Source organism: Acipenser ruthenus, chromosome 8 (genome assembly GCF_902713425.1).
Source record: "Acipenser ruthenus chromosome 8, fAciRut3.2 maternal haplotype, whole genome shotgun sequence".
In the NCBI taxonomy this organism is placed as follows: Eukaryota; Metazoa; Chordata; class Actinopteri; order Acipenseriformes; family Acipenseridae; genus Acipenser; species Acipenser ruthenus.
In genome coordinates, this window is record NC_081196.1 from 44,501,602 (window position 1) to 44,516,302 (window position 14,701).

Consider the following 14,701-nt stretch of genomic DNA (forward strand, 5'->3'; position numbering starts at 1 on the left):
TTTTTTAATTTTTTTAATTGGTTCTTTTCATTTTTTTTTTGGTTTTGTGAGTTTCTTTAATTTGAGATACATCGCTACTGTGGTGATCCAGCAATAGGGTTACTAAATAAAGTACCCCGGGGGTCAAAATTTTGGATTCAAAATAGCCCTCGACCTTCCCCTGGATGAAAGAGTAGGCCATGCAAAGTTTGGTTGCACTGGCTCCTGCGGGGTCCGAATGCATAAAGGAACAGACAGACAGACAGACTTTCTTCTTTATATATTAAGATTAATTCAAGTAACAAATTGAATTTCTGACTGCACCTTCATTTTAGAAATAGATAAGTCTGAAGGTAAGCAGCTGACTGAGTTGGTGACTTTCTGAGCTACCTAGGTTACACGACCGCTTGCTCCCATGCAACTACACACAACTCTCCAATATGAAAAAATACAAGTGCAGTCTATGGTAAATAAACTGTTTCACCTCACCTCGCTAATACGGGCCGCCTACTGGTCAGTGAGTTTGGGTGGACACCTACTGTACAACCTTTCTCCTTCAGGTGCGGGCAAGCCAGAGGACATCCGCTATCAACTTCCTGGGTGAAAGCAGGCAATTGGCTTTGCAGTGGGGAATAGATGACTCTTCATTTAAGATTACACTGATATTATTTAATCTTTAGAAATACCAATTGAACCGTCACATATGATTCATATGTCTTAGAGAATTCATAGTGATTTCTGAATAGTGAACTTCTGATATACTGGAAACTTGTTAGAAATTGATACATTGTACTGGCATAGTACTACTGTATTTAAACTTGAAAATAAAAGGTTCCGATGATTATATATTGTTGTTTAAAAATAGTGATGATGATGATAATAATAATCAAACTTAAACCACTTTGCCCATTGTAGGCATTTGGAACTATAGTCCCCTCCATTTTAAGTAACACAAATTGGTCTCCTCCTTGAATTAGATTATTGCCCACATTGTCAAACGGGTACCACAGCAGTAACGATCCATGATATGGAACAAAAGAGCCAGCACACTTTTTTTTTTTTTTTTAAATCACTCTTCCTGCAGTGATTTAGAGGACATATCTCAAACCCTAGTGCACTAGAGAAGACATTTTGAAAAGAGCTTTGAAACAGAGTTTAAAGTGTAAAAAGTTGTCAGGATGTTAACCACGAAAAGTAAAATGACAGGTACGTTATTTAAACAGCTGTAGCAACACGTGGGGATGTAAAACACTACATTTTTCGTAACCCTGCCACATACTTTTTAAGTCTCAAGTCTATTTAACAGATAGATTTTCCGTTTTACTAAACTTCAAAACTTTAACCCTTTTTGCTTATTTTTTTTATTTTTCCCTTTCACCATTGCTGCTGTGCAGCTCTGAATTCTACATTTAACTGTTCTATGGCCCTTGGCAGTATTTAATTTGTCAAACAAAAGATCATCTGGTTGGCAATGATATCCTGCAGATATGGCTGCATAGTGGCTTGGGCAGCGTCTACTGTCCAGACATGTTTCAATGGAAAAACATGCTCAATGTTAACACAGAATCACGCCTCAGGCTCCAAGTCACTTATCTGAGATGCAAACAATGTATTTTGCCACTGGTCTTGGGGCTTATATCAGAAAGTTCTCAGTCGGGGGTCTCTCTGTAGACTGCTGATCTGTATGTGCCAAGTGCTAATACAGTCCTGTTCTGAGCCTTTGGGCAGATTGCTCTAATCACAGTTAACATGACTTTCACTTTTCCAAATCCCTGGAGATACTGAGCTCGCAGTCTGAAGAATTAAACTGGTAATGTTGTTTTTACTCTAAAAAAAAAAAAAAAACACCTGCTGCAGCTTCCTGACAGTTTGACCTGAAAAAAATGCAAGTATCTTCCAAAGCAGGCATATGCTTGTTGTATTTTCTTTTCCTGCTTCCCCTTTAACTTTGCACTGTTGTTATATTAATTGTTGTCTTTCAGGATCAGTTCATTTGAGCTTTGGATTTACCAGATCTTCGCCCTCTGATATGGATCAATAAGCAATAAAAGATGGGTCACTGGTGTGAAAGGTTTAAACATACACATAGGACTGCAGCTGTGGTGCTTAGACAGGTCTTGAGATTGGATTGGTCTGTAGCTGCCTTAATAAAATGTGTCCCCACTTTATTTTCTATGATCTCATATGCCAAACATGGCTGTTTAAATTAATCCACATCTTGCTACTGTATATTTTAAGCTGCTGAAGCTGGTGACCAGTTTTCTTAGAATGTTTATGCATCATCAAAGCAAACTAAGAACTCTGCACTAGCACTGGATCTATTCTCTAACAAATGTTTTGTTCCTAAATAGAATCCTGCAATATCTTTAAAAAAATTACCCCTACTATGCAAGATGTGGATGTATTTGTTTTTTTTTCATGTACCCCTTCTCATGGAATAGCTAAAGCTGCTAAACTAATGTATAGTTTCACAGATGGATTGGGAAAATCTCTCAAAATGTGCAATGTAAAAACAGATGTAGCAAATTATTTTTCTCATTGATGCTGCTCCAACTTATCTGTGACTTAACACTGACTCATCCTGTTCTTTGGACCAGTCAACAAATCTACTTAATGGATTAGAGAAAAGAGCAAATATCAATGTGGAATTAAAATGTAATGTAATCTAACTACCCTGGCTTACTGGTCTGTTCACACTGGGTGTGTTTATGGATTTGGTTTGCACTCGGTATGGTTCGGTACGTTTGGTGTGACGTGTGAACAACAAAGTCCGCTTGGAAACGAACCGTACCGAGTCTACCCATAGAGGTGGTGTCGTTCCAGTCTGGAGTCTGGTTTGCTTGCTAAACCTCAATGTAAACAACAGCTGGACTCGGTCCTTTTGCACATAGGAAACTAACTATACAAGGTAACCTGACTTGGAAGTAAACATTTCATGCATAGTGTAGTTCTTATTCTGAGGAAACAAGTAAGGCAAAAAACAAAATGTCTTGGTGAACTGACAGTGCGAGAAATTGAAGCGTTATAAAAAATGTGGCCAGACACCAAAATCCAAGCCAAACTGGACAAAACTCACAATGGGGCAGTAGTGTGGAGTAGTGGTTAGGGCTCTGGACTCTTGACCGGAGGGTTGTGGGTTCAATCCCAGGTGGGGACACTGCTGCTGTACCCTTGAGCAAGGTACTTTACCTAGATTGCTCCAGCAAAAAAACCCAACTGTATAAATGGGTAATTGTATGTAAAATAATGTGTAAAAAAATAATGCAATTGTATGTAAAAATAATGTGATATCTTGTAACAATTGTAAGTCACCCTGGATAAGGGCATCTGCTAAGAAATAAATAATAATAATAAAATATTTTCTTAAAAACTAAATGAGAAGGGTTTTAATAGAAACTATGTACAATGTAGGCTTAAAGTGAAGAAACTTCGTCAAAATTATCTCAAGAAGAGAGACCTATTAATAAAAAGCAGAGCATTTGCAGCAGTAAAAGAAAATTGTATTTTGAGCAATTGCATGAATAAATAAACTAACTTAGTGCACTTGCAAACTGCGCTGTAAACACAAACAAACTCAATCCTGAAAAAAATGGAAAAGGACCAAATGAACGAACTTTAGCTTGCATCCAAATGAACTTGGCCACTTTGCTCCCACATACGTGTGAACAGCAAGCAATTTGATACATTGTTTAAAAGCAATCGAACCAATTTAAACTGGTAAGAGTGTTTTTAGTCTGCTGATGTCGTTTGCATATTTGCACAGTATCTCTGTACTCTATACTACCAGAAGGATGCTGTTGCAAATAAGATCTTAATGAGTCATTTTAGACATGCCTACAACTTTTTTTTATTGTCACAAAATATACACTGTACTTCATGAAGAAATACAGAAACATATTATTTGGTAAAGCACTACTGAAAAGCAGAAGAACACGTGAAATCCTATTTGAATTCTAGAACCATTAACAGAAGTTCACATTTATAACATTTGGCAGGCTGACTAAGAAGCCTCACTAAAGCTAACATTAAAAATGAATTATGCACTCTGTTGACCACTATTGGAATCTTAAAAAATCAGTACAATGAGTAACGTTTTCAATCAAAATATCTTTTCCAACTGCACAAAACACTGCATCTTCTGCTCTCCTAGAGTTTTTACAGAAGACATTTTCGGTTTATTTAGCCATCTGTGAAGAAACCTGGAGGAACCAAGTAGACAGTTTCCTGTTAATACTGTGACTATCACATGTTAAACTAATCCTTGAAGACCCACACTGACTCACTGCCTACGTCAAAATGGAGCTAATGGAGAACACTGACCTTTTATCAGCATCAGACAGACTTCATTATGATGTCCGTCTTATGCTGATGAAACATTGGCCCATCAGCTCACTTACCTGTCTAGCTACGTCTGTTTTTCTCAGAGCAAATAGCAGGGACAAACAGTGACTCAGTGCAAAACATTCCAGTGTATATGCACTACTGTGCAGTCATATTAAAAAAGCAGAAATTGTCAACCTGTTTCTAATGCTAGGACAGAAGTTGTCATGCGTATAGAGAAACAGACAGACAGAGTGTTAGGATACAGACTAGCTGTCTTTAATCCATCTAGCCTACATTTCAGTTCAGAACACAGAGAAGAGTGAGTGAAGGTCATTTTCTATTTGACAGCTATTCAAAGCCCTAGTGAAACGTGCTTTGCTTAAATGAGTGGGTCCTTAAGTGGCCAAGATTATTTATTTTTTTTCACAGACTCGGTGCAAGTGGCTGGCTGATTGGCAAAGGATTGTCTGGTCACAGTGAACTAGACTGGAAATAGAAAATGAATGCCAGATGTTGTGGGGAGTAGCCTGTTAAGGTTAATGAGGTTGAAGATGGAAGAAAGTTATGGCAAGCCAAATTATCATTTAGAGATATCTCAAATTAATTTATAGATATCAAGATATCTCTAAATCATTTCCAGATATCTCTAAATATCTGAAGATATCTTCAAATATTTAAAGATATCTCTAAATCATTTAAGGTATCTAAATACATTTAGAGATATCTCAAAATGATTTACAGATATATTTAAATGGAGCTTTAAATTAGATATCTAAAATGCATTTTTAGATATCTCTAAATGCTTTTTTTTCAGATATCTGTAAATCATTTAGAGATATCTCTAAATAACGTCCTACTCATTTAAAGATATCTCTAAATCATTTAGAGATATCTCGAAATAACTTCCTGTTCATTTAGAGATATCTTTTTAGATATTTAGAGATATCTAAAACGTTATCTTCAAATGAACAGGAAGCTAGTTAAAGATATCTTGAAATGACTTCTGTGAAAATGCTCTATGTTTTCAATGGACTTCCTGTCCATTTAAAGATATCTTCAAATGAACAGGAAGTTATTTAGAGATATCTTTAAATGATTTAGAGATCTTTAAAACCCTCATTTTAAGATATCTCTAAATGACAGTTTGGCGTGCCATGCTAGCACAATCCATATGGTTTCCATAGTATTTAAAGATATCTGTAAATCAATTTGAGATATCTTTATTTCATTTTTAGATATCTCAAATTGATTTACAGATATCTTTAAATTAATTTTAGATATCTTAAAAACTGCACAATTAAAGATATCTGAATTCAATTTGAGATATCTGGAAATGTTTTATAGATATCTCTAAATATTTCAAGATATCTTAAAATGCAATTAGAGATATCTCTAAATGATAATTTGGCTTGCCATAGAAAGTAATGTAAAGGGTTGTCACTATTAGCTCTTGCTGATGAATTTACAACCATACAACTTAGGAGTTATTGTCACACTCCATTTAATATCACTCACATGTATCAGTCATAGATTAGAAGGTTTACATGAAAGTTAAAGAATGGAAATGTTCTAACATATAAAGTATAATAGCACAGTGATATTAAAATAGTTTTTACTGTAAAAACATTCATGTATGTATTAAAAAAAAAAACACAGGTAAAATATTCAAACCACATCCATCTATAAATACAAAGATAAATAGTAACCACAGCACAAAAAGGATCAAAAAGGACATGGATCAATGATCTGAAGTAGCATAAAATAATATGCATGGTGCTTTGCTTTGATGAACCACAATTAAAATCTAAATAAACAAAATTAATATTTTATGAAAGTTCTTCAAGCCAAATGAAATCATTTGAAACATGCTCACAGCTATGTATTTAACCAATCAATAAAGCCAATATAAAGTGATTTAAATGTATCAATTCAATTAGATTAATGTATTCAGTATGTATTAGCTTTAGGTTTGTGCTGGTTTAATGCACAAGGTCTTGTTTAGCTAATTTATGACAATAATACCGATTTAATCAGGGCTACATTCCAATTTAAAATAAGAACACGCCTTGTATATAAACAAAGGTTTTTTCAGATCCTCCTGCTTAAAAAATAAGACGTCTGTTACCGGTTCCTCACAGCACTTTGTTCTTTTTATAACTGATCTCCGATTTGTTCTGGTTTAAAAGAGCATACTCAAGCTTTCATATCACATTTAATTAATTCACAGCTTACATAAAAGTCACCGTCTATCCAGGTTTTCAGAAATCAGCCTTCAAAAGAGAGAGAAAAAAGTAATGATGTAAGAAAACCTATAACTATACGCCGTCCGCATCCTAGTTAAAACAACAACAGGCTTCAGAAGCCACCAGGGCTGTTGCTGTTTTACCCTTGCTAAGCTGTATGTGTGATTTCTGAGCTCAAATAATTTGTATGCACAAACTGTCTTTAACAAGAGAGTTGTTCGGTATTTATCTTACTGTGTATGGGAACGATATGAACCGCTGTACAGCCAGATACCATATTGAACTTATTTCAAAGCCTGTTTTACATGTTGGTCATCTTACCAACATGTAAAACTAAGCAGTAATATTATGTATGGTAAGGTATACTTTTTTATTATTATTATTTGTTTATTTAGCAGACACCTTTATCCAAGGCGACTTACAGAGACTAGGGTGTGTGAACTATGCATCAGCTGCAGAGTCACTTACAACTACGTCTCACCCGAAAGACAGAGCACAAGGGGGTTAAATGACTTGCTCAGGGTCACACAATGAGTCAGTGGCTGAGGTGGGATTTGAACCGGAGACCTCCTGGTTACAAGCCCGTTTCTTTAATCACTGGACCACACAGCCTCCTGTACGTGTACACGAATTGACGGTTAAAAGCAGTCCCTCATCAGCAGGCCATTGACTTGTACTGTATCATATACAACTAGATCCATAAAAGATCAGACATCCTCAACCAAAATGAGCAGGAATCAATATTGCTATAATAACAGTTCTGTGGGTTGAATTACAATGGACCCTTGTCTTTGAGCAGAACTCCAAAGACTTATTGGTTTGATAAAATGTGCTACATTAGCAAGTGTTTGATTATCTGTAAGGTGCTAGGGAAACTCATTTAAAGCATTTCAAGGGTTCCCTGGGGCCTTTCTGCTAACTTGCTAAAAGATTGATCCTCTAAAGCAGTGTTACTGTCTTGGGAATTCATTTAGGCAATTCTAAATATTGAGCTGAATGAAGCCAATAAGTTGTAGCTGTGTTTGTAACCCATGTGTATTCTCCCCTTTCCTATCAGATCATGGCATTTGCTCATGTGGGCGGTGCGTCTGCCAAGACGGTTGGTTCGGTAAACTCTGCCAGTTCGTTCGGAGTTGCAACATGACCGAAGAGGAGAGCAGAAGCCTCTGTGAAACATCTGATGGGATCATGTGCACAGGGAAAGGTAATGACCTCTTCAGAACTGTCTTTTAAAAAACAACACAATCCTAATCTTTACTTCAGAAATGTTACTAAAATGAGCCCTCTATGACCTACACCCATAGATTCTGAACTGCTACTGTAATTCATGTGTCTTTGTCTTCCCATATGGAAAAATGTTACACTTTTGCTTCTACCCCTCTCCGACTGCTCCGTGTGTGGATTGTTTGCAAGTGTGATATAAATGTGGCAGTCTGGATGTGGTGGTATCATTTTATTTCCATAATGGCTCTTTGTGTCCTTTGCTGACCGTTAAAGTTTTACCCATGCTCAACAATAAAATAGGCAAAATAGGCATCTGGTTAGCCATTTTAGCTAGATTGCTGTCTATTTTACTTTTAATTTAGATTATATGAACATATCATTCATAATTGTATTGCTTAACAACAGGCATGTTTTCATCTGGATTAATATGTTTTAAAAGTTTTATTTTTGTCAATGGTACTCCAAGACTCTATTGTTCTAATTTGATCTGAATTAAGTTTGCAAAAGCAAAAAAAAAAAAAAAGATTGTTGACCTTCTGTTCTTTCTCTAAATTCATTATTTAACTTAATGCTTACATTTAAATGATTGGCTGTTCCTCTTGTCCTGTGCTAAACTGATTCAGGCTGGCAATAATCAAGACAACTGAATGGCAAGAAGCCATTAGTGTTTTATATCTCTCTTTTTTCTCACTTATAAGTGGAGTGGACCATTAAATGTATCATTGTATTTCCTAATTTGAACGTTTAATAATAACATTCAGCTTTTCTGTAAAGTAAGGCATTTACATACTTAAAATCCATTAGCCCTTTGGGTCTACTATAGCTGATTGGATTAGATAGTTGTATCTACATAGTGCCACTTTTTAAATAATTCAAATAGGAAATTAGATACATGTTATCTTGTTGGTCAAAATTTAAGATGAAGGTAGAACCAATCACCAAGGAAATGTTTCAGGACATTGGCAGCCAATATACTAATAAAGCACATGCAGGATAACCAAACAAGGATCGATATTCATTCTGGTATTCTGGATTTAATTAAGTTTTTTAATTTATTCTATAGACAGTTTCAGAATTTAGAATGCATTGTTTACATGACTGGAATTCATGTAAACAGTGCATGGAATGGTGGATTAGGAATAGAAATAGAATTTATCTGTCATATGTACTGAACAAAGGATAATTTGTTAAAATTGATCAGGAATGGAATGGTGTAGTGTTAGTGGTTGTTCATGTGAAAATATGTATTTGAACAAATAAGTTATTTTTGGTTTTTAATAGAAATAATTCCAAAGAAATAGATTCATTCCAAGTAGTTAATGAGCACATTGTCAGTTAGAGAAAAGGGTATTTTAAGTAGCAGGAAAAGAGTAATTGTCAGGTGATTAGTTCTATTATAAACAATACTTTTATTTTAAACAATACTTTATTAATGGCGTCTCCTGCTATTGTTCTCAATCAGTCAGAGACGTGTTTTTTTCATTAGGTTTATTACACAATGTACTTAATTATTTAGACAAATATGTATTGCTAAGATAGATATCCATATTATATTGAATGCATCATCGAAATTCTCTTGTTAACAAGTCCAGTAACAGTTACATTTATGTTTCAAACTAATGAGTATTTGGTGTAGTACTATTTCAAGACTTGTATATGTCTAAAATCATTTCATATGGATTGCTCCTAATTCTGTTAAAATGTCAGACTAACTCTTAAAGGATTCAATAATAATACATAGTTTATTCTTGATGTTTCAACAACATCTTGTTAACCTGCTATTATGCCAGCTTGTCCTTTTCAATTATTGTAAAAATTGAGTTATGGTTCAATTAAGCATAATGGTGTTTAATAAACCACAGTTACAGTATAATGAGAGCATATTGAAGACAAAACAAATCAAAGAGGAAAATCTAAACAGACATGACTTGTTTTTTGCCCTTAGTCATTCTGTCATTTTCATTGGTTGTTTTCTGTAAATGTGAAAAACATATCTGACAGTTTCTCTTTTTAGACAGTAATTCACAATGCAGCTAAATAAACAAAGAGGAACAGGTGCCTTTTTTAATGATCTGGAACCTGGAGCAAGTTTTAGGTTTACAAATGTAGAGTCCTGAAGTCCAATGACCCCAAATCAGAATGAAAAACATGGCTATGTTTACAAAACACAGGTAGCAAACGGTAGTGCAATTGTTACTGAAAAAAATCCACTTGACTCTGTCCTATTATGAAATGGGTTTCAACAAATTTAAGTGCTGTCATTTTTTGGTAATTAAGGAGGTGCTATATTAATATTTTGGATGGCTTGCATCATACGAATCATACTGTAAATGCAGTGAACTTATAATTCTACAAAAAGAACATTCCATTCTGGAGCCAGTTGTTTTAAACAGAGCCACTGAGAATCTGACAATGTGAAGCCCTTCTTTCTGTACTGTATAAGAGATGACCCTTCTGTAAAAAGAGTCAAGTAGACAAATGCAATTCCTCTTTTCTCAGCCTCTACTTAGAAATCTCTAAAGTACAAATAGCATGGGTTGAATGGCGTCTGCTTTCCCTCCAGGCGGCTGTGATCGCGCATCATCTCTTGATGTGAAAGGGGGGCCGTGCTAAGAATCCTTATAAAGCTGGTCTGTGCAATGTTAAGCTTTCAAAAAATTTCTCTATTTAATTTGAACAGCTGTTTGAAAAAAGCTCACAGCTACAACAAAGTGCTAGGGGATGTGTTGTAAGTTTCAAGAAACTTTTTCATAGATAATAGGGATGCTGGCTTAGTCGCCCACAGAACATTCCGGGCCCGGGAAAGCCTTCCTTTCTAACACAAGCTCAGGATTGTATCAGTGGGAAATCAGTGCTAGATTTATCCAGCTTGTTCTATTCTTTTGGTTGTATTATGTGTTTCTATGCTTTCTGCCGTCCCGAAGACAAATAAGTTAATAAATATACTGCTGCTGATGTCCAGTGTAAATGAATGTATGTAAATCATTGAAAGGGGTTTTGGATTTTGAAAGCATTGTGATGTTCAAAAGGTGCTTGTCATTATGTCACTTACTGAGGTCCTCCCTGTGATATACTGAGTGAAACAAAAAAAAAGGCACTAGTATATTATACATGAGGAATCTCTTTGACGTTGACTTCTATTAGGAATCTGTGTATCCTGCCATACAGAGGACACTGTCACCGGTGTACAGCTTTATGTGCTTCCACTGAGAGGATTGCTTAAATTATTTTTAAACTCCATTTTCATAACTTAGTACTAGCACTAGCGATAAAAAAATTGTAAAAATAATTAAGCTGTTTTAGATTTAATGTTAAAATAAGGTGACCATATGGCTCCATGTTCAGTGGGACAGTTTGGGATAGTTCAGGCTTTTCAACTCACAACCCAATGCATTCTGGTACATTTTACCCATCTCAGGTACCATTCTTACCTTTAAGAGAAGCAGGACTACGCTTACCAGAATGCATTTGGTTTTGAGTTGAAAAGCCTGAACTGTCCCAAACTGTCCCGCTGAACACGGAGCCATATGGTCACCTAATGTAAAAGTCAACTTGACAAGCCTTCCAGAAATCCCTTAAACTAACCTAATATATTCGCCACTCAGATCATTTGTATGTGACATACTGTGTCCTGAGTTTTTATGATTAGAGTTATTGTCCAATGCTTAGATAATTTAAACAAAAAGTAGCAATGTTGTGCAAACACTGCATTGACACATGTTTTTCTTTCAGGCTCCTGTCACTGTGGGAAATGCATCTGCTCGTCTCAGGAGTGGTATATTTCTGGAGAGTTCTGTGAGTGTGATGACAGAGACTGTGACACACATGAAGGTCTTGTCTGTACAGGTAAAGCTGAAACATTACCAGGATCTGAAGCTAGTCTAAAATCCTTGCACTACTTACTGTAGGTTAAAAATAAAACACCACACAGCTGCTGTTTCCAGGTTTTCTTACTGTTAACAAAAAACAACAACAAAAAAAATGTAAATTAAAAAGTAGAAAAAACACCCAGATATCAACAAGAACCATTGCTGCTTGCTGAGAAAATGCATGAGTTTGATTGCCCAGAACAGTATAACCCAAGTAATATTATAAAATACAAAATAGGCTTACAGCAACTATTTGTTCAGCTAAACCTAGCAGCTGCTCAATTTTAAAGATATACTGTATGGTCTCCATTTAAAATAAAGATTTGGAGATGTATTGTATTGCCAATATAATAATGTATGCAATCAAGTGCAGTGTATCATTTATTTTACATATTTCAAACATGTGTCTTTGCTAGCTTTCTAGTTGAATCATTTTATGACTGTACAAGTTTCAGTGGTTTTCACTCACTGCGGCTCATTTCTTTTTATGATATATGTAATTATGATTACACTGGAACAGTGGCATGATTCATGGTTCTTAAGTAGATGCCTTTTTAGTTTCTTGCACATCTTCTAGTTTAACATTTTGAGGGGATGTAGAGCATGACCAAGACAAAAGCAATCTGCCATAAAGTATTTCTCTTTCAGCAATAATGAAATGTGACTCTTTTACCATAGAGTGGAGGTACACAGCTGCATGTGCAATATCACTCAGTGCAAAGTGCATGGTGTCTGTTTATGTCTTAAAATGGGAAGCAATCAAAGTTTAGCAGTGATTTAATAATGATGTATATTTAGCATATTGACAATGAGGAGGTATATATTTTATTTAACATCACATTTAAAACATTGAGCAGGAAAATAATAAATTTAGTCTGAATATAAAAATGCTGCTGACACCCTTTCTGCACAGACATTAAAAAAAGGATCCCCCCCAAAAAAGTTCAGGGATTTCATGCATTCTGCAGAGCTCATTATATGTTAAAATGATGAGTGATGTGGAAAATGAAATGTATTAGCAATGGCTTTCGGTTAATTTCATGCAGCAGATTCACTATGTATACACAAACTTACCGATGTGATGAGATGTGTACTCTGGCTTGATATCAGTTGCTAAGTATATTTAAACAGAAATGCGTAACCTTCAACTTAACATGTAATGTATTACAGTGACATGCATCAATACCAGGTCAGTTTTTGTTATGCAGATGAAAGATATTTTTTTCTCTCATCCAAAGTTTTGAATCATTTTGAGCAAATACAAATGATACACAGTGGAGCTAAGCACTCCATTGCCTTGTCAAGCTGTTGTTTTAACAAAATAATGATTGGTTATACAGTACAAAGCAACATGTGTGTTCACACAACATAGAAAATTATGACCACTAGCTAGTTTGCAAGAGTGAGAATTACTCAGTATTGTATATCTTGAAGTGTTAAATATACCTGAAGGACATTTTTAGGATTTATTCACAAGAAAACGTGTCATAACTTTGAATACTGCCACATTTTGAAGCAGAATCATTTTAAATTCTCCCTAAAATTATGAAAATGAAACATGAGGCATTGCATGTCATTGTTTCCTGTGAAGAACTTGCCTACAAGTTTGTTGTGGAAAGCAAAACAGCACCAGTCATGAGCCCCTTTCACACTGGGATGCTCTACCCGGGTCAGAACGTACCTGGGTCAGGACCCTGTGTCAGGTGGAACGTGATTTCACACTGCTTTTGATAAAGCAGGGTTGACATGGGTGACAACGTGCGTATCAATGCCCCAGAAGCAGCTTCTTACGGCCGCTTCCATCCAAGCTTCTCTGGATTGAACCGTCAGCCCAAATGTTGATTAGAGCAAATGTTTCTTCATCCCTGCTGCAATCTGGCTCATGGTGTGTCTCAATCAACAAAAATATTCCTTGCGAAAGTGAAACCTTCAAGCAGTTGTGGCTGTTTGTTATTTTGTAGGCTCCACAGAGGAAACCCACGCCTCCCTGACTGTATAACTCAACCTGCACATCACATGGTTGTGCCTTTACCAGGGGAAACTCTTGGAGACCCCTCGCTGTTACATTTGAGCTCTAGTTTTCTATTTACTACATTTTTTTGTATTTGCAGCTGTGGTGTACGATGTATGTTACTAACCTCAAAGGGTATCTAGCAGTGAATGCATGTGAAAAACCTTCCTCCAAAATACATCCACAAATTAATTGCAGTATGTTCTTTCCTTTTAATTCATGCATACTTATGCTAAACTAATAAGGTTGACAACACTTTTCACCATGCGAATAGCAGGTCAACATGTGGCATTGAACCGATTTACACTGACTACTGACACAGTTCCATTAACAGCGGGGCATTGACAACTTGAACAGGATAACAGCTTGTACTAATAAGGAAGAGACGAACAAAGATGGCAATTTCCAACAATTCTGAATGTCAGTGGGGAGTGAACCTGACAAACTCTGCTTGATTACAGAGAAAGAATAAGGATTTGTTTTCTTCCACTAACATTTGTACTGAAGACTCTTTAACGAATTTGAAATATGTTTTCTTTTCTGATTTTGAAGTCAATGCCTAAAGCAAACAAGACCTATTTGGAGAACAGCACATCATCACTTTCCTTCCTATCTGAACTTGTGAAATTACATAACCAGGATGCATGGTTCTATGATGAAACCCCATTTTAGTGTTTCCAATATTGTAATGTCGTGATGGTTTCCCGTTACACTGGTGAACCAATAATCACAATATGAGTCCATGGGTGAGACACAATGTAATTTTAAATGTAATTTGTGGAAGCTTTTTGTCCTTATCATGCATATACAATCAGGATTATAAGACCTTTGAGCAAGTTTATTACAAAATGATATTAATATCTAAAGTGACAGTCCTAGATTTAAGGGCAGGATAATGGTGAAGAAGAGAAATCACCCATTAAAACTAAAATTGTGGTGATGTCAGCCAAGCCTTATTCATGGAGCTCTGATAAATACGTCAACATTTATTTTTTTAGTTTCAATAAATAATAACTTTCTTTCCAGTGGGCATCATAGCTCATTGTGGAAGG

General features: G+C 35.7%; 1 protein-coding gene across 1 annotated transcript in view; it reads left to right on the top strand.

The window, feature by feature from the left end:
- The window catches only part of LOC117406959 (integrin beta-like protein 1), an 87,722-nt gene that overhangs the window by 61,677 nt on the left and 11,344 nt on the right, over nt 1–14,701 (top strand). The window contains exons 9-10 of the mRNA XM_034011438.3: nt 7,603–7,749; nt 11,502–11,615. Coding sequence (XP_033867329.3) covers nt 7,603–7,749; nt 11,502–11,615 — 261 coding nt within the window. The remainder of the gene's footprint in view (nt 1–7,602; nt 7,750–11,501; nt 11,616–14,701) is intronic.